The sequence below is a fragment of the Eurosta solidaginis genome, chromosome 1 (genome assembly GCF_040869045.1).
Source record: "Eurosta solidaginis isolate ZX-2024a chromosome 1, ASM4086904v1, whole genome shotgun sequence".
Classification (NCBI taxonomy): Eukaryota; Metazoa; Arthropoda; class Insecta; order Diptera; family Tephritidae; genus Eurosta; species Eurosta solidaginis.
The window spans coordinates 41,136,335-41,158,433 of NC_090319.1; the positions used below are offsets into that span (position 1 = coordinate 41,136,335).

Below are 22,099 nucleotides of genomic sequence, written 5' to 3' on the forward strand. Positions count from 1 at the left end.
GCAGAAAGGGAGAGGAGAGAAATAAGAGCTGGGAAGAAAACGGTTAGGAAGAAGGATAGTGGGAAGGTAAAAAGAGAGAGAAAAGGCACGGAAAATGGAGATAAAGTGTATAGTGTATTGTAAAGGAAAAGAACGAACGACGGTAATAGGAATTGAAAAAGAAGAAAATGAAATAAAGGAAAGGAAGGGGAAGTGGAAGAGGAGAAATACATGGCGGAAGGCGGAAATCGATAGGAAAATGGCAATCACGAAAGAAAGGCGAGGAGGAACAGAATGGGAAAGGAAAATTAAAAGGGATTAAGAGCAGGAGGGAAGTGGAAAGCGAAGGAGGCAGTTAACGAGATAGATTAAGGGAGAGGGAGTGGATATAAAGAAAAAAGGTGGACTGTAAAAACAAGAGGGATACGGAATGGAAGCAATAATCTTCCAAAAGAAAGTGAGCGAGGGAATAAAGGAGAGGGACTGGAAGAAGAGAAATCGAAAGGAAAAGAATAAGTACGACAGAAAAACGAGAAGGAAGAGGAAGGGAAAGGAAAACCAAAGGCGACAAGGAGCTAAGAGAAATGGAAAATGGAAGAAGCAATTGTAGAAATGACAGAAAATGTAGAATGTATGTAAGTACGAATGTAAAATGAGATGAACTAGGTAGAAAGGTGTGGAAAAGGAGCAAAAAAGGAAGATAGCGAAGGAGTGTATGGAAGAGGAGAAATAGAGGGATCGGCGCGAAGTAGCCGGATGGGAGCAAGTCCGAAAGAAAGACGAGGAGAAAGAGGAAGGAAAAGCAAAAGGGATATGGAGCAGAGAAGAGGTTGAGAATTAAGGAGGCAGTTCATTATATAGAGTAAGACATAGACAATGGAAAAAAATAAGAAAAGTGGAAGAGAAGATCGAGAGAAAGTGGAGAAAGAAGAAGATCTAACAAGAGTACAGCAACAAATAATGAAGAGGCAAATAGCCAGTGTCGGCCACCGTGGCGGCCACTGTGGTGTGATGGTAGCGTGCTCCGCCTACCACACCGTATGCCCTGGGTTCACACCAAGGGCAAAGCAACATCAACATTTTAGAAATAAGGTTTTTCGATTAGAAGAAAATATTTCTAAGCGGGTCACCCCTCGGCATGCTGAATATACATCCAGTAGATATTGCGGGAAAGGCAGCCGCGGCCCGGTCGTTGGTCAGGCTTCGTGATATGGGTTATATGCTTTCTGATTTCGGACACTCTAGCCTTCTTACTAGTTTCGACTTTATCCCGGACAGGACGGACTATTGCATGCCGGTGGCCGCTCCCTATACAACCTTCACCCCAGTCATTCCCCCGAGGGAGGAGTGGAGAAGAGGAATTATCTGGGGCATGGGACCGGTTAACTTGTTCACGGATGGGTCGAAGTTGGACGGAAAGGTTGGCGGGGGGGTCTTTTGTCAAGAGCTAAATGTAAGCCGCAAGTTTAAGTTGGCTGATCACTGCAGTGTATTCCAAGCGGAAGTTGCTGCGATTAAGGATGCGGTGGATGAAATGCTATCCAGCGCTACTACGGTTAGGGAATTTAACATCTACTCTGATAGCCAAGCGGCTATAAAGGCCTTGAGCTCAACTACAGTGCGATCGAGGGTGGTCTGGGAGTGCCTGACCACACTTGCGATTGCATCGAATTATTTTACAATTCAGATTATCTGGGTCCCGGGCCATAGTGATATTCCGGGTAACTGTCAAGCGGATCTCTTAGCCCGAATCGGTACAACTGAACCGGATGAAGATGGCTGTAGGGATTTCGGGATTCCGCTAGCCACCTGTGGATTGCTCTTCCATAGCTGGGCCTCGAGTCAGCTCAGCAAACGTTGGGCGGACACTACGTCTTGTAGGATATCAAGATCTTTCTTGCCGAAAGTGGATGGCAGGAGGTCTGCTGAAATATATGGGTTCACTAAGGCTCACCAATCAATGGTCATTGGGGTTTTGACAGGGCACTGTCCCATGGGTATCCATGCGGTACGTCTCAATATATTGGAAACTCCATCCTGCTGCAGCTGTATGGAGGATGATGAGGTGGAATCACCAAATCACTTTATGCTTGACTGCCCAGCTTTTGCCAGAACTAGGCGAAAGTATTTTGGTCGTGACTCACTTGGATCTCCCGAGGAGCTATCCAAGGTTGAGATCGGGATCATTCGGAACTTTATCGTTGCTACCCAACGATTCTCTAAGTAGTTATATCTACGTCACCGTTAGTTTAGTTTATTATATGTGGTATCACAACGGACCGTCATGTTGTCCAAGTGAGCTTCCTCTCATCAGGGAAGCTACCACCCAACCTGACCTGACCCCTCGGCAGTGAAAAGCTCTCAGTGAAAACTCATCTGTCTTGCAGATGCCGTTCGGAGTCGGCATAAAACATGTAGGTCCCGTCCAGCCAATTTCTAGAGAAAATCAAGAGGAACACGACGCAAATTGGAAGAGAAGCTCGGCCTTAGATCTCTTCGGAGGTTATCGCGCCTTACATTTATTTATTTAAATAGCCAGTGTGATATATAATGCAATGGCGAGATTATTTTACTACTATTCTTAGATTAGACAAAACGGCAGCGAAGCGAGCGCACATGGCAAAACGAACTAGCAAAGAAGGTTTGAGGTCATACTCCCCGTATTCATCTGCTCTACTAATTGGCAATAAAAAAAACTCAGTCTGCCAGCACTACAATACAAGAAATATCCTAACGGGGTTTGCAAGGTATGTTACATTTCTGTGTAGATCCTAAGTCATAGGAAAGATAAAACGTATCAGTAATTTTCATTATTTCACTTTATCGAGCACATGTCTGGTACATTGTACTTACTGCATTAGGAAATTCATTGGTTTAAGTCGGGATTTCGGGATAGACGGACCTTAGAATTGAACATGAAGTTAATATATTAACCCTTTTGAGTTGGGACTCGAAGGTATAAGGGAGTGTTAGCGGCGTGATGGTTCTCGTCAGCAATTAATTCTTTTGGGTTTTAATATGTGGAACATTGGCAAGAGCTGCGTTTCGCTATACTTTATCGCGACTAAAATTACCCTAACTCGGGACAAAGAAAAATTATTTTTAGGTTTTACTTGTCGTACTGAATTATTCTGTAAAGATGATCACCGGTACGGGATCTCTTAGCGGTTATAGAACTACATACGCTTCCGGCTTTGTAGCTTCTATTGGTGAATGCCAAGGAGGGAAGTGTGCATGAAGCTGACGTTTTCCTGCCAGTTCCCCGATCGGTGATGCTAAACCTCGAAAAGATCCGAATTTAGTTTCCCACCAAGGACTGTTACTCAGTTTATGCTATAACTAAAGGCTAACTAAGCCTATACTATATAACTAAGATTAGTATTAAATGGGGAGCTCATGTTACAAAGGTGCCAATCCATTCTTTTTTCACAAATTTAAAATTTAAAAAACATATTAACATTGAAAGCACATTTTGCATTTTTTTACTATTCAGCATTACAAAACATGCACAAAAAAGAAGATTGAATAAAAAAAATAAAAATATTTAAAACGTGCACATTTGTTACCTGGCACACAAATAAAGTGAGTAGACTGGCGCTAATTTGAAATGCGGCGCATTAACATCCAATTCCGATATAATATGTCTAAGGAATAATTCTTGATGTGTTTCAGGAAATTCCAAGACGGCGGGTAAAATGGCTTCGTGTCCCTGTGACTCTGAAACGCTGGCAATTTTCGGCGATCTGTGAAAAGAGAACAAATATCAAAGAAGATTTTTTTTTTTTTAAATAACGAGAAAAAAATAGAGTATGATTTTAAAACAAATGTGGGTTAAGTACTTTAGACTTAATGCAATTTTACAAATAATGTAATACGCTGGTAACAAAAAGAAAAAAGAAAATGCACTACTGAACTTATTATTAAATGCAACACAAACATAGAATGAATGTAGTAAATGAGAATGTAATTTTATAGATGAAAAAGAAAAGAAAATAAATAAATGGCTGTCTAGGAAGAGCGCCCTACGTTGGGCGCAGTTTCGAAAAAGCATAAGTTCGGTACATTTTTGAATAAAATCATATTTCGAAATTTAGTTAACCTCAGAAATTGTTTGAGAAATGCTCCACCGTGGCAAATTGGTGTGAATACGCAGATTCAGAAATTTTATGTCAACCGCCCATATGAGCTTTTTCTTTGATATATGGCATTTTTGAAACAAACTATGAGAGATGTAATTTTTTCACCAAGTTTTAGAATAAACAATTTTCAAATATGTGCTGTTTGAGCCTTTTGAAACTGACAGCCGAATTAGAGCGATCTTCCACTTAGCTATCAATAAATAAAAATGATGTGCTCAGGTTTTTCAAAGAGAGTACTTTTTGTATGCAAAGTGTCTTGGTTTTCTTTTTCGTTTATAAAGTTTCTTTTGGGTACAAAATTTTAGTTCGTAATATTAAGCTAAAATATTTTCACATAATAATTCCATTTTTGCGAGCTATTCCAAGTGTTTTCGAAAAAAGAACACAATTTAGAAGCGTTTAGAAGCGTTAAATCAATGGGTTTTTAAGTTTTCAAAGTAAATTACCTTTCTTGGCTGTTCGATCCACCAGATTTCATGCTTGATATGGATTTGGTTTCATTTTCCAAATTACCCTCAATACTTTGAGCATCATAAGCTGTGCTGCTAGCATGACTGTGATGATCGCCCGCACGCAGTTTATTATCTTCTTGTTCCCGTAAAGCTAACGTATGCTCCGTGGTGCTTATATGATTACTTCCATTACCACCACCATTACTGGTGCCACCACCACTTTCGTTTTTGTGAGCCTAAAATTTTTTTTGGAAGTTTTTATAAATTTTTAAAATTTTAAATATTTTGTTTACTTACAGAATTCAATCCGCCCTCATCGTCGTTCCACGACCCAGGTGAAGTTGGTGAACGACTGTAATTTTTGTTGCGGTGTATTGGAAATTGGTTACAGTTGACAGGCGTCGACGCATTTTCATCGTTCATATATGATTTTTACCAGTGCGTATTGTTTTGCACAGTTGTTTATATGTGTGTGTTTATGTTAATTGGTTTATTGAGGTGATTTGGGATATGTGAGTTGGTGATTACAAAAAACAAAACATGGTGAAGACATGGATTATGAAAATAAACGGATACAAGCAACAACAAATAGAAAATAGCATTTAATAATATTTAAGGTTGTCACAAATAAAGCAACAAATATATTAAGCGTAATGAAAAATTTTAAGGAAAAAATGGCACTGCAGTCTCGCACAAAAAAAGTGGGTCAGTCTGTTTAATAAGTTAAGTTAGAGTGTGCATATCTCACTCTTTTTAGTTTTCGTAAATTTTTTTGTCTTTATTTTTTTTTAAATATCAGGATCTTCAAAATTATTGCAGTAAAAAGTTTGTAAAAGTTCAAAACAATTTTTTCCAAGTTTTTTGTTTTTAATTTCAGAATAAACAAAAAAAAAAAAAAACAAATCGAAAACCATTTTCATAATTTATTTTATTTTTTTAGTTTAAAAGAATTTTTTTAAATCTAAAAATTTATTTTTTGTATAATTTTTTTTTAATTTTCGTAATAATTTTTCGGTTTTTTCCCAATATCATTGATTTGAACTTTTTTTTTGTAAAAATTGTATATAAATGTAAAATAATTAGCGTGTGTTTTCCAAGGTTTTTTTTGGAAATTTCAGAAATTTTGGAAAAATTTCTAACAAATTCAAAACCATTTTCGTTATTGTATTTTCTTAAATTTCTTTTTCAGATATCAGGAGTTTTTAAAATATTTTAATCATTGGAAAATGTTTATGAAAATTCAATTTTAGCGTAACCTTTTTCCAAGTTTTTTTGTTTTGAAATTTCAGAATTTTGTGAATAATTTTTGGACTACAAATTGTATACAAATTCATATATATCTTCATAATCATGACCAAATCATATCCAAACTTATTACTTCTTCTCTAAAGTTTTTAGCTTTTGCAAAAAATTGTAAAGGAAATCATAACCTATGAATATATATTTTTTTTTTCAATTTTGTACAAACCAAAAATAATCTTAATTTTTTTTTTTTTTAGATTTTTTCGAAAAGTGCATTTCTTACTTTCGATATTTATACAAATTCAAAAAAAGTTTTCCGTAATTTTTTTTTAATTTTTGCTCGAGTGCATTTTTAAATTTCTATACATTTCAGAGTTTTTTGAAAATATTCTTGAGTTTAATTGTTTTTGTACAAAAGTTATGAAAATTCAAAACCACGCATTTTAATTATTTTCTACTATACTATTTTTATAAATTTTCGGAATTTAAAAAATTTTTTAGTACATTTCCATTCTATGCTAATTCAAGGATATTTTTCTAGTCTTTTGGTTTTTTTGTAAATACTTTTTTTGTAAATTGCTTTGGTAAAATTTATGTGAACAAAATTATTTTCTTAACTTTATACAAATTCAAAACAATTTAAGTAATTTTTTTTTTTGATTTCTTGACTTCCGAAAAAAAAATTGGTTTTTTCGAAGTTAAACAAAAATGATTGGTTATTGGTTTCACTTTTACTGAAATATAAAATAAAATAATTAGTTTATATTAAAGTAGGTAGATCCGCAGGTGATTTGTGTGAAAAATGTGATTTGCATCTTCTTAGTCGCAGTGATTTTTTTCCACTACTACAACTGGGAGGAAAGCGAAGAGAGTAGCATGATTTAAATCGCAAGACATAAGCTCTCTTAGCAATAATTTCCATTGTGCAGCGACTAAGTAGCAGTAAATGGCGCAGTAAACTGTGATTGAGTTTTACATAGAAATCGGTTATGCGCTAATTAGTCACAGCACAAATCACAGATTAATTGTTCATATTATCGTACTTATTGTTACTGTGACAAAAGCATTAATTGAGCCTGCGACAAGGCAAAGAGCGATTTTGTGAACGAGATGCAGATGATGTCATAGTTAATTACAGTCACGTCGATTTCTTCGAAGCTGTCGCTGCAACTTCGCTGTGATGTTTCTATTGCTGTGACATAATTACAAGAGTGTTCATGAATATACATATGTATATACCAACTGTCATATACAGTTGTAAAAAACAACACTGTCCCATTAGCGCTGTGAAAGACTGTATTGCACATTAAGAAATTAAAGAATTTACATATAAACAGAAATACATAGAAGCAGTGATTCTTGGTGGTTGCGTTGATGCTTAAAAATTGCCTTAATTTTACAAAACATAAAACAACAAAAATGAGTTTACATTTAACATCAAATTTATAGCACAAACTGGCTTACTGTGAATTATTTAAACATTTTTTTTTTTTGTTATTCACTCACCTTTCATAGAGGCAGGCCGAGTCCAATTGTGATTGGGAAAGCGCCAAATTATAACGTCCATCGGTTGGCGAATCGACAAATCTATACGAGGCCACACGTCCAAACATTACAACAGAGCCATTCTGCAAGAAGAAAAATCGTTTTTACTAATTAATTTGTGGTATAAGCTAAAAATTATTCAATCCAAACTTATGTGGTACATTTAAATATGAAAATGGTTCCATAGCAGCACAGGCAGTTGGCTTCCTCTATTCACCAATTTAAATTTCATACTAAATGAGGGGCGTTTAAAATTTCATCATCATCGGATACATTCGCCATTGTTAATTATGTTGCATCAACAAATCGGCAGGTCAAAGAAAGGAATTATAATCAAAGCACAAATAAGCATAAACTTAACAACACAATTGTTGATGCTGACAGTCTGGCTGGCTGGCAGGCAGCTTACAACATTGTAAGAACATATACAGGGATGCCACCAAGGCGAACATTCTTTACCACGCATAAGAGCAAAAAACACCAAATTAAAAAAAAAATCTGCGGCTTTTACTGCGTTTAATTTTTTCAATGAATATGTTTTACTCTTTAGTTACTAACAGTTAAACTAGTTTCAAGGGATTAAATCAGTTTTTAAGGGATGTTAAGCAGCGTACAGAAAAATAGCAGCGTATTATTTTTTTTTTTAGCTTTGCCAATCAAACACAAATCTTGATAATATACGAAGTATGTACTGTGTAAAGAATAAAATATGCAAAGAAGGCAATTGGGATAAGTTTACAATAACCAAGGCACGACGTTGCTGAATTCGTTTGTAATACTTCAACCATATTAAGAGTGCGGGTTCAAATCACACTCCCTGGAGAAAAGGCTTTGAACGGATTTACAAGATATAATCGAAACAGCTGTCACCTTGGCCGTCCTGATGTCGGTTGTTAATATTTTTCCCAAATTACTAAACAAACTCCTCTTTTGTTTTTTAGAAATAAAAAGATCATACAAAATTTTAAGGACTACCTTTATATAAATGGACCAAAAAATAGAAGGCAATTTTTCCTTTAATACAGAAATGGTCTTGTTGAATTTTGGCTAAACAACTTTAACAATAGTCCTTGGAAAAGATTTAAAACTAAGATTCCCCTCGTTTTTCAGGGATTTGTAGTCACCTCAATTAGCAAGCCACCTAGCGGAACTTTGTTTTCTATAAATTGTATTGTCACCGGGTCTCGAACTATGTGCTAAGTTACAAGTCTCTAGGCAACCGGGAAGTTAGTTAAAAATGGATTGAAAGATTCCAAAATTAAAATTAATTTTCCTAATATCTCGATCCATGCGCCACCTAGCGGAATTATTTTGATAAAATATTGCATTGTCACCGGGTTCTGACTTAGGGCTCAAGTTTCATATCTCCAGCTCACCGGGAAGTTACGCAAAAATCTATTGCAAGATTCCCCTCGTTTTTTCAAGGATTTTTAGTTATCTCACTTAGCGCGCCACCTAGCAGAATTTTGTTTTCTGTAAATTGTATTGTCACCGGGTCTCGAACTATGTGCTAAGTTACAAGTCTCTAGGTAACCGGGAAGTTAGTTAATTTTTTTGATAAAATATTGTATTGTTACCGGCTTCTGACTCACGGTCCAAGTTTCAACTCTCTAGCTCACCAGGAAGTTATTTAAAAATCGATCGCAAGACTCCCTGCATTTTTTCAGGGATTTTCAGGGATTTTCGTTTATATCGATTCGTTCGCCCACCTGGCGGAATTTTGTTTTCCACGAATTGTAGTGTGTTAAGTTTCAAGTCTCTGGATCACCGAGAAGTTAGTTAAAAGTCGATCGCAAAAATTCCACTTTTTTTTATATTTAAGTTATTTCATTGTGCGTATATAATAATACCGGATGAAGGTCGAATAAGATTCGAATTATTTGGCCAGCTCGAAAGCTACAACGCCATCGCCAATTCTTTAATTTAATTTTATAATTGTAGTTTCAATTTACTTAGTTTAAGGAAATTTCGAGAATTTTCCTCTATATTACTTTGTATTGTTCTTCATATGTCGCTACACGCCATGTTTTTTCACTTTGTAGATGTGAATTGTTATCCATATGTGACTAGACGCCATGTTTTTTTATCCAAGTACGATAATTTTTTTAGTTTTTAATTTAATTTTTTGTCATTTCGATTCCCGCACTATCCGCCATTTTATTCTCAACCGCATGAATAACGTCCTTTTATAACACGCGGTTGAGTTGTGGGGAAAAACGAACTTGACGCGACGACGTTACAAAACGAAGTGACCAAATTTGCATTTTAAAATTAATTTTCTGTATATCTCGATCCGTGCGCAACCTAGCGGATTTTTTTTCACTTGCATTGTAATGTCCCCCAGATCTGAACTATGTTCTCAGTATCAAGTGTCTAGCTCAACGCGTTGCAACGGGAAGTTACCGAAAAAGACTTTTCCGTGGATCAAAAATTCGTATGGAAATGAGGGGACAAACATGAAAGGGACTTAATATAAGGTAGTAAAAGGGTTCCGTTTTGACAACATACAAGCCACGCAATAAGTTGTTTGTGCTTATTGTTAATTTTTGGCACACAGTATTTTTAATTGCAGCAGCGAACAGAAAAATAGCAGTTTTATCGAACAGATTTATTTTTTCCAGATTTTAAGTCAAAACTTCTATGAATATTGTACTTAAAACTATGCAAACCAATCTCGAGAGGTTTTCCGAAAAATAACGAAAATTCGAGAAAAATATACGAAAATTTCGAACTTCTATTTGGATTTTTGTAAATTTTTTTGAGTACGCAGTTTTACAGGCCAGTAAATTTTAGTAAAAAGTAAGAACTCTATTAATATTCGCATTCATTTTTGAAACTCGGCCTAAAATCGCGCAATTTTTGTTTTGAACTTGTACTTTAGAACACTAAAACTGATGGGCCACAGAGCTGCATACTCAAAAAACTCAGAGCGCGGCAAATAAAAAGTTGGAAATTTTCGGAAAATTTGTACCATTTTTCGAAAACTCTGTAAAAAATTGTCGCTGATATTTTTCTGTTTTCTAATGTAACTAACAATCCTGCGTGCCAAACAACTTTGTACGAGGCCCACACGGGAACTCCCATTGTAAGTTCACTCCCTCATTCACAGCGAACAATCTAATTTTCAGTAATTTGCCCCATTTATGAAACACAACTTTATTTATCAAATTTGACAAAAACTTACTAAACTGGTAACCCTGAGCATATATAAAATTTCGCATTCATACACATACATATTTGCAGTTAAACACTTATACATAAAACATACACACAGTATAAAAACCCAGCCGTAAGCATTGGAATAGTTCTACAAAAGTACCACTTCTTTCTTCAAGTTAACGCTAGAAGGTGGATAATAATATCAGTTTGTTGCTTCAAACATACTAAAAAAGCATTAAAAAAGTTTATATAGGGACAAACATTTTTCGACGACAAAGGATGAAAATAAAAATATGCTTGAATTTCGAGCTGCCAAGAAAATGCATTGTAGTTTTTTATTCGAATTAAAGCCATTTTAGTGCGGTTTAATAGTCACCGTACAAAGGGTTGAAGCAATGATGGAAATTTTAAGACCAACACAGCCGAAACTACTTCCAAAAAAGGTAAGACATTACTACTACTTTAAATATTTTGATTAACTGCAGCAAACTTGCGTACGCCCCTTGAATATTTTTCCTTTTTGACTAATATGAACCGATCAACTAGACATACAACCATTTGCGGTACTTGAGCACGAACGTATTTGCATGTCGACGATTCTTTAGCAAAACGTCGTATCTGATTATTAAAGATAAAAATTTACTTATTTTATTTTAACAAATTCAAACGAAAGTAAATTTTAATGATTTACGTGCATTCATCGCGAACTTAAAATACATTGACGTATTGCAAAGTAATATGAGTATGTTAGCTTGAATGTTAGACTGGTCTTTAAACATGAAATTTACGCCGCCGGAAGTCGATATAGCAATGGAGTATTAGAGCATGTGATATACGAATTAGCGCTCTTGTTTACAAATAGTTACTCGGCTAATCCACAAGGGAATTTCTTTCTAGTTTCAAGGAAAAAAGCAAAGTGTAAAATATATGAGCTGCAGATGGCTAACAATAACTCCACAACTTCGTTACGAATCAAAGAAATCATTAAAAATTACAAAAAAAAAACAAAAAATTCAAATAGTTGAATCTGATCAGGGTTCGTAATAACACACACACGTGCAGTACATTTTTATATTTTACGCTCATGCACATGAGCTGTGCGCTATCAGAAGAAAGTTTAGCAAACAGCTCCTACTGACTCGAATAAAGTACATGCACATGTGTGTGCTTTGTATATAAAATATGTATGCACATACCCGTGTGCTGTGTAAAAAAATAAAATTTGAGTGGTGTGCACTTTTATTTAACAAAAAAAAAAAAAAAAAAAAACAAATCGCACAATTTTTACCTGTTTATAAATCAAAATCAAAAAATGTGAATTTTTTTTTTTCAAAATCAGTCGGAAAAACTCATTTTTTCAATCAAATGTACGTACATACATATGTAGGTATGTAGGAGGGGAAACTCCAAAATTTTTAATGACTGCAGCATCGCCTGAGCATTGGTGGTATTTTCGTCTTAGAGGTATTCAGAATCGAGATCTCTGGCTACGCTTTTTAAAAAATCTGAGCATACTCAAGTGCATCATTTCAACTAGACTCGTCACATTTACATGAGCCCGTGTATTGAATTAAACAGCACACATACGACCGTGTGCATAAAATATTTGAATCAAGAGCAGACTCGTGCGCATGTGCATGGCACACACACGAGTTGTGTGCTCAATAATTTTTTAATACTAGCCGGACCCGTGCGCATCTTGCGCAACAAAACACAAAAGTCTCATATCAAATATCAACAGAGAACAGCTGTTCTATCAATAATAATAATAATAATACCCAACGGATTAAAACCCTCCAAAGCCCGCTCGACCGGAGCGAGGGGCGCATCCGCATGACGCACGGATTTGTTTTTGCCGAGTTGTTGATAGGCGGAGGTTTGTTAAGTGTCGAGATCTAAAACTGCTCAGCTACAGAATAAAACTCATCAGCTGACTAATATATATAACAGTTAGAAATTATACTTATACACTGTTAAATAAGTGAACATTTTTAGTTTATTTGATTTTTTTTTTTTTGTTACGAGTTAAGACAGGATAAGACAGTTTTCTTTGTGGTAAAAAGTGAATCCGTTATATCAAATGAATTATAATGAGTGTTAAAATCATGACACAAACACCGAAAAGGTTCATTTAATTCGAAATTAGTTCTACACTGCCCCAAAAGAAGATGGTTTGTAATGTCTTGACACTCGTGATGGGACGTTAAAGTTTACTTCGTTCCCAATAATTGAACGAGAAATCAATCCATTCAGGAGTTTAGCCATAAATATAACGCCTAGCATTTCTCTACGACTTGCAAGAGTTGGAAGATTGATAAGCTTCAACCGACTAGTATAAGGTGGTAGATTATACGCAGAGTCCCACTGAAAATTCTTTAAAGAGAAAAGTAGAAATTGCTTTTGTATTGATTCAAGTCTATCTGCATGAACTCGATATTGTAGATTCCAGACTATTGATACGTATACTAGTATCGGTCTAAATAAAGTGATGAAAAACGCTTTAGTTACATAAAGGTCACTAAATTTTTTGGACCACCATCTCACGAATGAAAGAACACCTCTAGCCTTATTGACAATAGCATTAATGTGAAGGTTGAAACTACGCTCGCAATTTGTATCTCAAAGAAGATGAAAAATTTCGAGGCAGCATGTAGGTCCATTATGTTTTATGGTGCGCAAGTCTGGGGTGTTGATAAGTTTGAATGCGTAGAGAAACTTCTTCGCTTCTTTTTAAAAAAGTTAATTTTTTTACCAGCTCATACTCCAAACTATATGTTACACCTTGAATCAGGTTTACCGTCGTTATTCAGTCACACCTTACGCATTCACATGCTTTATATTGCGCGCTGTTTAAGTATGCCAGCAAATAGACTGCCCCGAGTTGTAGCAGAGGAGACAGTGAGACAAGGGTCGTACTGGGTCAAAAAGTGGAGAAACATTTATGAAAGTGTCGACATGGTGCCTCTGTCTGACTTTTCTTCCGCATCGCTTAATATGAGAATTCCAATTTTACTAGAGAAATTGATTCAAAAAGAGTTTGCAGACTATGCCGATAGTTCTGTTCAGTTGTCACATGATCTTTACTCCGACTTGCTCCCTATGTATTCTACCTATTTTAACTATGAGTATTCTGCATACTCCATAAGCCTGATTTTCCGAGCAAGGGGTGGCTTGCTAAATCTTAATGCTCGATGTTTTAAAAATGTGTGCAATTTATGTGTAGCTGAAGACACCTATCACTTCATTGGGTTATGTCCTATATATAAAGACATACGGTTTAATTGTTTTGGTGAGAAAGTTTTAGATCTGCAGAAGGTGGTAAATGTCCTTAAGGGTTTATATAAGAAATTGCCTTAAGTATAGAGAACTTGTTGTCAACGAATTTTCATAAATGAGTTGTTTAGTTATAAGTGATATTAAGACACGCAACATTTATTGTTATTGTCTGGAATCTTTATTTATTTTTATATATTTATAGTTTAATTCATTATGCTTCACTTTTGTAATTCCTAGTTGAGAGAAAATAAATAAATCACTACTACTACTACTAGTGAAGGTTGAAACAAAGTTTAGCATCTATCTTGACTCCCAGGTCCACAAAATAGTTTACTAGTAGAAGACAAATATTATTAATTACGTAAGAGGCTGCTGGCAAAGATCTTCGAGAGAGGCACATGAATTTGCATTTATTGAGGTTCAGCGGAATTGAATTTACGTTGCACCAAGTAACTAGGCAGTTTAAATCCGCTTGATGCAAGGGACGTTCTTCGATAGACGCATAAGACCTAAACAGTTTTACATCATCAGCATACATTAATATTTTGGAATATTTTATAGTGGTACAAATATCATTAATAAATAGCAAGCACATAATTGGACCAAGGTGACTGCCTTGTGGGACGCCAGAGATAACATCGATGACATTTGAAAGAATATTTTTAAAAATAACTTTTTGCGTTCGACCGCAGAGATACGACGAGATCCACTGGGTGAGACCAGGTTGGAAGACAAGCCGATTCAGCTTGTGGATAGGTAAGGAGTGGGATACTTTGTCAAACGCTTTCATGAAATCAGTATATATAACATCGGTGTGAAGATTTTCTCTAAATCCATTAGAAACATGAGTTGTTAATTCAAGTTTTACAGAATCCGTGTTGCGGTTCTGCAATCAAAGTAGAAATGGAAAATGTTAGCTGATTGGTAACGATAGCCTCAAACAACTTTGGGATGGCCGACAACTTTGCTATTCCTCGATAGTTTTCTACACACGATCTACAACCATTTTTGTGAAGGGGTATGAGAAAATATTCCTTCCAAGCAGAAGGAAAAACTCCAAGTCTTAGGGACAGACTGAATAAATCAGTTAGAGGCTGATAAATGTGTTTTTAAGAAATCAAGTGGGAATTAAATCATTTATAAGATTCCTTCAAAGCCGTTAAATATGAAAAAACTTGATCAGGAGACATTGCTGGAATATTAATTGTGTTAAGTGAGTTAAGTTTAAAAGGATATTCTTTTGAAATGAATTAAATTCAGTGGAATAGTTGGACTTGAAAAATTGTTCAAAGAAGTTAGCTATATCTTGATCGTCGCTAGACAAATCATCCTGGTATTTTAAAGCAGAGCGAAACCCTTTAACCCTACGTTTAGAGTTCACGAAATCATAGAAGGCTTTCGGATTGCAAGTTATTTTCCTTTTCATCTTACAGATGTACGTATTATAGCACTTTTTGTTTAATTCAAAATATTTATGACGTAAAATAGATCAATCATCATCAATCAGTCAAAACTTGCATGCGCTTGCGCTGCCATCTGGCCATCTGGCGAATGTTAGCAACTGCCGGTAATGCAGTGTTAGTTCTCATCAAATATTCACAATAGCACCATAGTACAAATAGATTGCTTTCTGTGCTCACAATCGTTTATTTTTAACAAATTATTTTAATAAAATATAGCTTAACAAAAGCAATAATTCCCAAAGCTCGCTAATATCACGAATCTCCATCTTTGCAACCAAACTTTATTTATAGACTAGCCTTTACCCGCGGCCCCGTCCGCAAGGAGAAAATGAAATATGTGGGCTACTCACGTTAGCCTGCTTATAAAGTTATCTGTTTAACATTTTTTTTTCTGTCTAATGCATTTTATTTTTGTAATTGAGTAAAAAAAATAACTTTATGAGCTGATAACCTGATAGGATTCCAAAATGATTACGAAATTATCCAGAAAAAGCCACGAAATGACCCCGACGCTATCGCGGACGGATCCCGAAAACCATCCAGAAACGCCCCGGAAGTGTTTCCAAAAGTTCCCGAAGTAGTCCCAAAAAAACCCGAAATGACAACGACACGATTCTAGACTTATCCAGATAACCACACAGAAATGATGCCTGAAGGGTACCAAATTGATCCCGAAATAGTCCCGAAAAAGTTCCGAAATTACCCTGACGGGCTCCCGGACGGATCTCAGAAACCATCCAGAAAATATCCAGGAAGGGTCCCTAAATTATCCCGACTAACTCCAGAAAAAGTTCCGAAATGGCTCCGAGGGGATCCACGATGGATCGCGAAAACCATACAGAAATGATTCCGGAAGGATTCCAAAATGATCCCGAAATAGTCTGTAATTGACCCAGATGGGATCCCGCACAGATCCAGAAATGATCCCGGAAGGGTGCAAAAACTATCCCGGAAAAGTAACAAAAAATTCCGAAATGGTTCCTACGGCATCCCGGACGGATCCAGAAATGATCTCGGAAGGGTCGCCAAATGATCCCAAAATGGTCCCGAAATGACCCTGATGGATCCGGCAAACCATCAAGAAATTATGCCGAAAGGGTCCCAAAATGATCCCGAAATAATACAGAAAAAGTCACGAAACGACCCCTAGAGGATCCCCAAATGATCCCGTATTAGCCCCGAAAAGGTCCCGAAATAACCCCGACGGGTTCCCGGACAAATCCCGAAAACCATCCAGAAATAATGCCGGAAGGAAACCCAAATGATTCCGTAAAAGTCCCGCATTGATTCCGACGGGATCCCGAACGGATACCGAAAATCATCCAGAAGTGACGCCGGAAAGGTCCTCAAATGATCACCTAATAGTCCCGAAATGACCCTTAAGGGGTCATGGACGGATCCCATAAACCATCCAGAAATGATCCCGATATATTCCCGAAGAAGTCCCGAAATGACCCTGACGGGATCTCGAACGCACCCCTAAATGACCCTGACGGGATCCCGGACAGATCCCGAAATCCATCCAGAAATGATCTAGGGAGGGACCCCAAATGATCCCGAAAAAGTCCCGCAATGATTCCGAGGGGATCCTGATCGGATACCGATAACCATCCAGAAGTGATGCCGGAAAGGTCCTCAAATGATCACCTAATACCAAAATGACCCTGACGGCATCCCGGACTGATCCCAAAATCCATCCAGAAATGATCTTGGGAAGGTCCCAAAATTATCCCGAAATAGTCTCGGAAAAGTTCAGAAATTACCCTGACGGGTTCCCGGACGAATCCTGAAAGCCATCTCTAAATGATCCCGAAAAAGTCCCGAAATGACCCTGACTGGACCCCGAAAGGATCCCGAAAACTATCCAGAAATGATGCCGGAAATGTCCTCAAATGATCACCTAATAGTTCCGAAAAGACCCTGACGGGATCCCGAACGGATCCCGACAACTATCTAGAAATGATGCCGAAAGGGCCCGCAAATGATCCCGTATTAGTCGAGAAAAAGTCCCGAAATGAACCCGACGGGATGCCGGACGAATCCCAAAAACCAGCCAGAAATGATGCCGGAAGGGACACCAAATGATCCCGAAAAAGTCCCGCAATAATTCCGACGGGATCCTGAGCGGATACCGAAAACCATCCAGAAGTGATGCCGAAAAGGTCCTCAAATGATCACCTAATAGTCCCAAAATGACCTTACGGCATCCCGGACAGATCCCGAAATCCATCCAGAAATGATCTTGGGAGGGTCCCAAAATCATCCCGAAATAGTCTGGGAAAAGTCCAGAAATTACCCTGACGGATACCGGACGAATCCTGAAAACCAATCTTAAATGATGCCGAAAAAGTCCCGAAATGACCCTGATGGGACCCGGAAAGGATCCCGAAAACTAACCAGAAATGATGCCGGAAAGGTCCTCAAATGATCTCCCAATAGTTCCGAAAAGACCCTGACGGGATCCCGACAACTATCCAGAAATGATACCGAAAGGGCCCGCAAATGATCCCGTATTAGTCGAGAAAAAGTCCCGAAATTACCCCGACGGGATGCCGGACGAATCCCAAAAACCATCCAGAAATGATTTTGGAAGGGACCCCAATGATCCCGAAAAAGTCCCGCAATTATTCCGACAGGAATCTGAACGGATACCGAAAACCATCCAGAAGTGATGCCGGAACGGTCCTCAAATGCTCACCTAATAGTCCCAAAATGACCCTGAGGGCATCCCGGACAAATCCCGAAATCCATCCAGAAATGATCTTGGGAAGGTCCCAAAATGATCCCGAAATAGTCTCGGAAAAGTCCAGAAATTACCCTGACGGGTTCCCGGACGAATCCTGAAAGCCATCCTTAAATGATCCCGAAAAAGCCCCGAAATTACCCTGACGGGATCCCGAAAGGATTCCAAAAACTATCCAGAAATGATGCCGGAAAGGTCCTCAAATGATCCCCTAATAGTTCCGAAATGACCGTGACGGGATCCCGAATGGATCCCGACAACTATCCAGAAATTATGCCGAAAGGGTCCGCAAATGATCCCGTATTAGTCGAGAAAAAGTCCCGAAATGACCCCGACGGGATCCCGGACGAATCCCAAAAACCATCCAGAAATGATGCCGGTAGGTATCCTAAATGATCCCGAAATAATCCCGAAATGACCTCGTCGGCATCCCGGACGGATCCCAAAAACCATCCAGAAATGATGCCGGAAGAGCCCCCAAATGATCCCGAAAAAGTCCCCAAATGACTCCGACGATATCCCGGACGGATCCCGAAAACCATCCAGAAATGATGCCGGAAGAGCCCCCAAATGATCCCGAAAAAGTTCCCAAATTACCCCGACGAGATCCCGCACGGATCCCGAAAACCATCCAGAAATGATGCCGGAAGAGCCCCAAATGATCCCGAAAAAGTCCCCAAATGACCCCGACATACTCCAAAAAGGTTCCGAAATGGCTCCGAGGGAATCAACGACGGATCGCGAAAACCATACAGAAATGATTCCGGAAGGATCCCAAAATGATCCCGAAATAGTCCGGAAATGACCCAGATGGGATCCCGCACAGATCCAGAAATGATCCCGGAAGGGTCCAAAAACTATCCCGGAAAAGTCAACAAAAAATCCCGAAATGGCTCCTACGGCATCCCGGACGGATCCAGAAATGATCTCGGAAGGGTCCCCAAATGATCCCAAAATGGTCCCGAAATGACCCTGATGGATCCGGCAAACCATCAAGAAATTATGCCGGAAGGGTCCCCAAATGATCCCGAAATAAAACAGAAAAAGTCACGAAACGACCCCTAGAGGATCCCCAAATGATCCCGTATTAGCCCCAAAAAAGTTCCAAAATGACCCTGACGGGATCCCGAAAGGATTCCGAAAACAATACAGAAATGATGCCGGAAAGGTCCTCAAATGATCCCCTAATAGTCCCGAAATGACCGTGACGGGATCCCGACAACTATCCAGAAATGATGCCGAAAGGGTCCGCAAATGATCCCGTATTAGTCGAAAAAAAGTCCCGAAAGGACCACGACGGGATCCCGGACGAATCCCAAAAACCATCCAGAAATGATGCCGGTAGGTATCCCAAATGATCCCGAAATGACCTCGTCGCCATCCCGGACGGATCCCGAAAATTATCCAGAAATGATGCCGGAAAGGTTCCCAAATGATCCCCTAATAGTCTCGAAATTACCCTAATGGGATCCCAGACGGATCCCGAAAACCATCCAGAAATGATGCCGAAAGGGTTCCCAAATGATCCCGTATTATTCGCGAAAAAGTCCCGAAATGACCCCGACGGGATCTCGGACGGATCCCGAAAACCATCCAGAAATGATGCCGAAAGGGTTCCCAAATGATCCCGTATTAGTCGCGAAAAAGTCCCGAAATGACCCCGACGGGATCCCGGACGGATCCCGAAAACCATCCAGAAATGATGCCGGATGAGCCCCAAGATGATCCCGAAAAAGTCCCCAAATGACCCCGACGAGATCCCGGACGGATCCCGAAAACCATCCAGAAATGGTGCCGGAAGAGCCCCCAAATGATCCCGAAAAAGTCCCCAAATGACTCCGACGATATCCCGGACAGATCCCGAAAACCATCCAACAATGATGCCGGAAGAGCCCTCAAATGATCCCGAAAAAGTCCCCATATGACCCCGACGAGATCCCGCACGGATCCCGAAAACCATCCAGAAATGATGCCGGAAGGGTCCCCAAATGATCGCGAAATAGTCCCGAAATGATTCCGGAATAGTCCCGAAAATGTTCCAAAATAACCCCGACGGGATCCCGGACGGATCCCGTAAACTATACAGAAATGATCCCGGAAGGGTCCCAAAATGATCCCGAAATAGTCCCGAAAAAGTCCCGAAATTACCCCGGCGTAATCCCGGACCGATCCCGAAAACCGTCCAGAAATGATCCCGGAAGGGTCTCGATATGACCCTTACGGGATTACAAATAAGGTGAAGCTAATTATAAAACCATGTTAATAAGGCAGCAGGCGCATTGGAGCGAATAAAAAGTTAGATAGAAACATACAGGTAAAGCTAATAAAAGCGTGCTAATAAAAACAATTGATGGAGGGCGGATGGCGGGAGTAGAGGAGAGGACCACTGATCGTTCCTCCAAAATTGTCTAGATCTCGTTCTGTATGTACCAGATACCAAAAACTATTGATTTAGGAGAAAATTTAGATTGAGTTATAACAATTTATGGATTTTACACCAGAGGGGGAGATAAACGGGGGCGGGCGGAGGGTGTCACTGCTTACTTTGTAAGCCCTCGACTTATTTGACCCCTTGAGTCTGTGATATTGGTGAAGGCCAGTATACGTAAAGTTATAATGTGTAAAAATTATGAAAAATAATTTCTCGAAGGGTCGTGGGACCCCCACCCCTCTTTCCATGTTCGAAAAAAATTTCGCTAGTAGACTACTGTCTGTGTCCCAAATTTCATCAAAATCCCTGTAGCCATTCTGGCGTGATTCAGTCGCAAAGACGAAAAAATATAATAATTAAATTATAACTGTTCCTAGGGGGCGGGGACCACGCCCATTTTGAAAAATATATAGCTAGTAGATCCTTCTAGACTATTGGCTATATGTGTGCAAAATTTCATCCAAATCGGTCCAGCCGTTCTTGCGTTATTGAGTCACAAAGACAAACGTCTGGACAAACATCCAAACATCCAAACATCCAAACATCCAAACATCTAAACATCCAAACATCCAAACATCTTAACATCCAAACTTTCCCATTTATAATATATATTAGATTTGGATTCCAAATAAGAGCGAAAATTGGGCCTGCACATAAAAACAGCAATTAGAAATAATATATAAGATTGCACAGCTCATGTTTATGTGCATTGAGTTCAATGATAATTTATTTCCCACACGTTGCGTGTGCTGTGTATTTGTGTCCAAATACGAACCCTGAATCTCATACTCTCTCATAACTGAATGCAAACCACTATTCGATTAATGAGAATAAATTTGTGAGCTATAGAAATTGGATTGGTTTGATCTCGTTGTAAGCAATGTACAGTAAACTGTAAAATTGTACTAAATACACTGTTTTACAGCCAAAATGCACCAGAGACGACATTATGAAATTCCTATGTAAAATCACCCCCTGATTTCGAAAATCAAGGTTATTTTTAATTCTATGCTAACGTTTTTGAGATATTTACGAATAACGGTTATTTCAAAAAAAAAAATAAAAAATTGGGTCCACTTAATCATATGTATCTCAAAAACGAATTGAGCAATTCCAAAACAGTTTGAAGCTTTTAAAAGGTACATAATAAAAATTTCTATAAACTGTGCATGCAACACTTTTTGCTAGGCCCTGCAGATTCAAAGATAACGAACAATCATTACGGATTTTTTCCATTTTTTTTTGTAAAAATAATAAAAATTTTTACTTTGCGAGGAAAGATCTCGAAAACTTTTTATTTTTTTGTAGATTTGTTTTTTTCTCTGTAAGCTCTGTTTTTTTACAAAAAAATACGCTTTCATTCAACAAAATCGATGGACTAATACAAAAGTTATAAGCATTCATGTAAATATTCCCATTTAATACTTAAGTACCCTACTGGTACATATGTGTTAGTACTCGTACATCAGTTAGTTAGCGAATATTAGCACATATGTACCAGTAGGGTACTTAAGTATTAAATGGATATATTTACTTGAATGCTAATAACTTTTGTATTAGTCCATCGATTTTGTTGAATGGAAGCTTATTTTTTTGTAATAAAACAGAGCTTAGGGAGAAAAAAAACAAATATGCAAAAAAATAAAAAGTTTTCGAGATCCTTCCTCGCA

The 22,099-nt window shown here is 38.1% G+C and overlaps 1 protein-coding gene across 8 annotated transcripts in view; it reads right to left on the minus strand.

The window, feature by feature from the left end:
- Positions 1-22,099, minus strand: part of cno (adherens junction formation factor afadin) — a 151,151-nt gene that overhangs the window by 23,445 nt on the left and 105,607 nt on the right. For 6 of the 8 annotated variants that reach the window (XM_067787874.1, XM_067787839.1, XM_067787848.1 and 3 more), the window contains 4 exons: positions 7,319-7,440; positions 4,868-4,922; positions 4,565-4,806; positions 3,546-3,722 (listed from right to left, as the gene is read on the minus strand). In XM_067787874.1, the coding sequence (XP_067643975.1) occupies positions 3,546-3,722; positions 4,565-4,806; positions 4,868-4,922; positions 7,319-7,440 (596 nt within the window). Of the gene's footprint in view, positions 1-3,545; positions 3,723-4,564; positions 4,807-4,867; positions 4,923-7,318; positions 7,465-7,518; positions 7,546-22,099 lie in introns of those variants that run through there. The other 2 variants (XM_067787892.1, XM_067787883.1) reach the window with 2 other exon arrangements.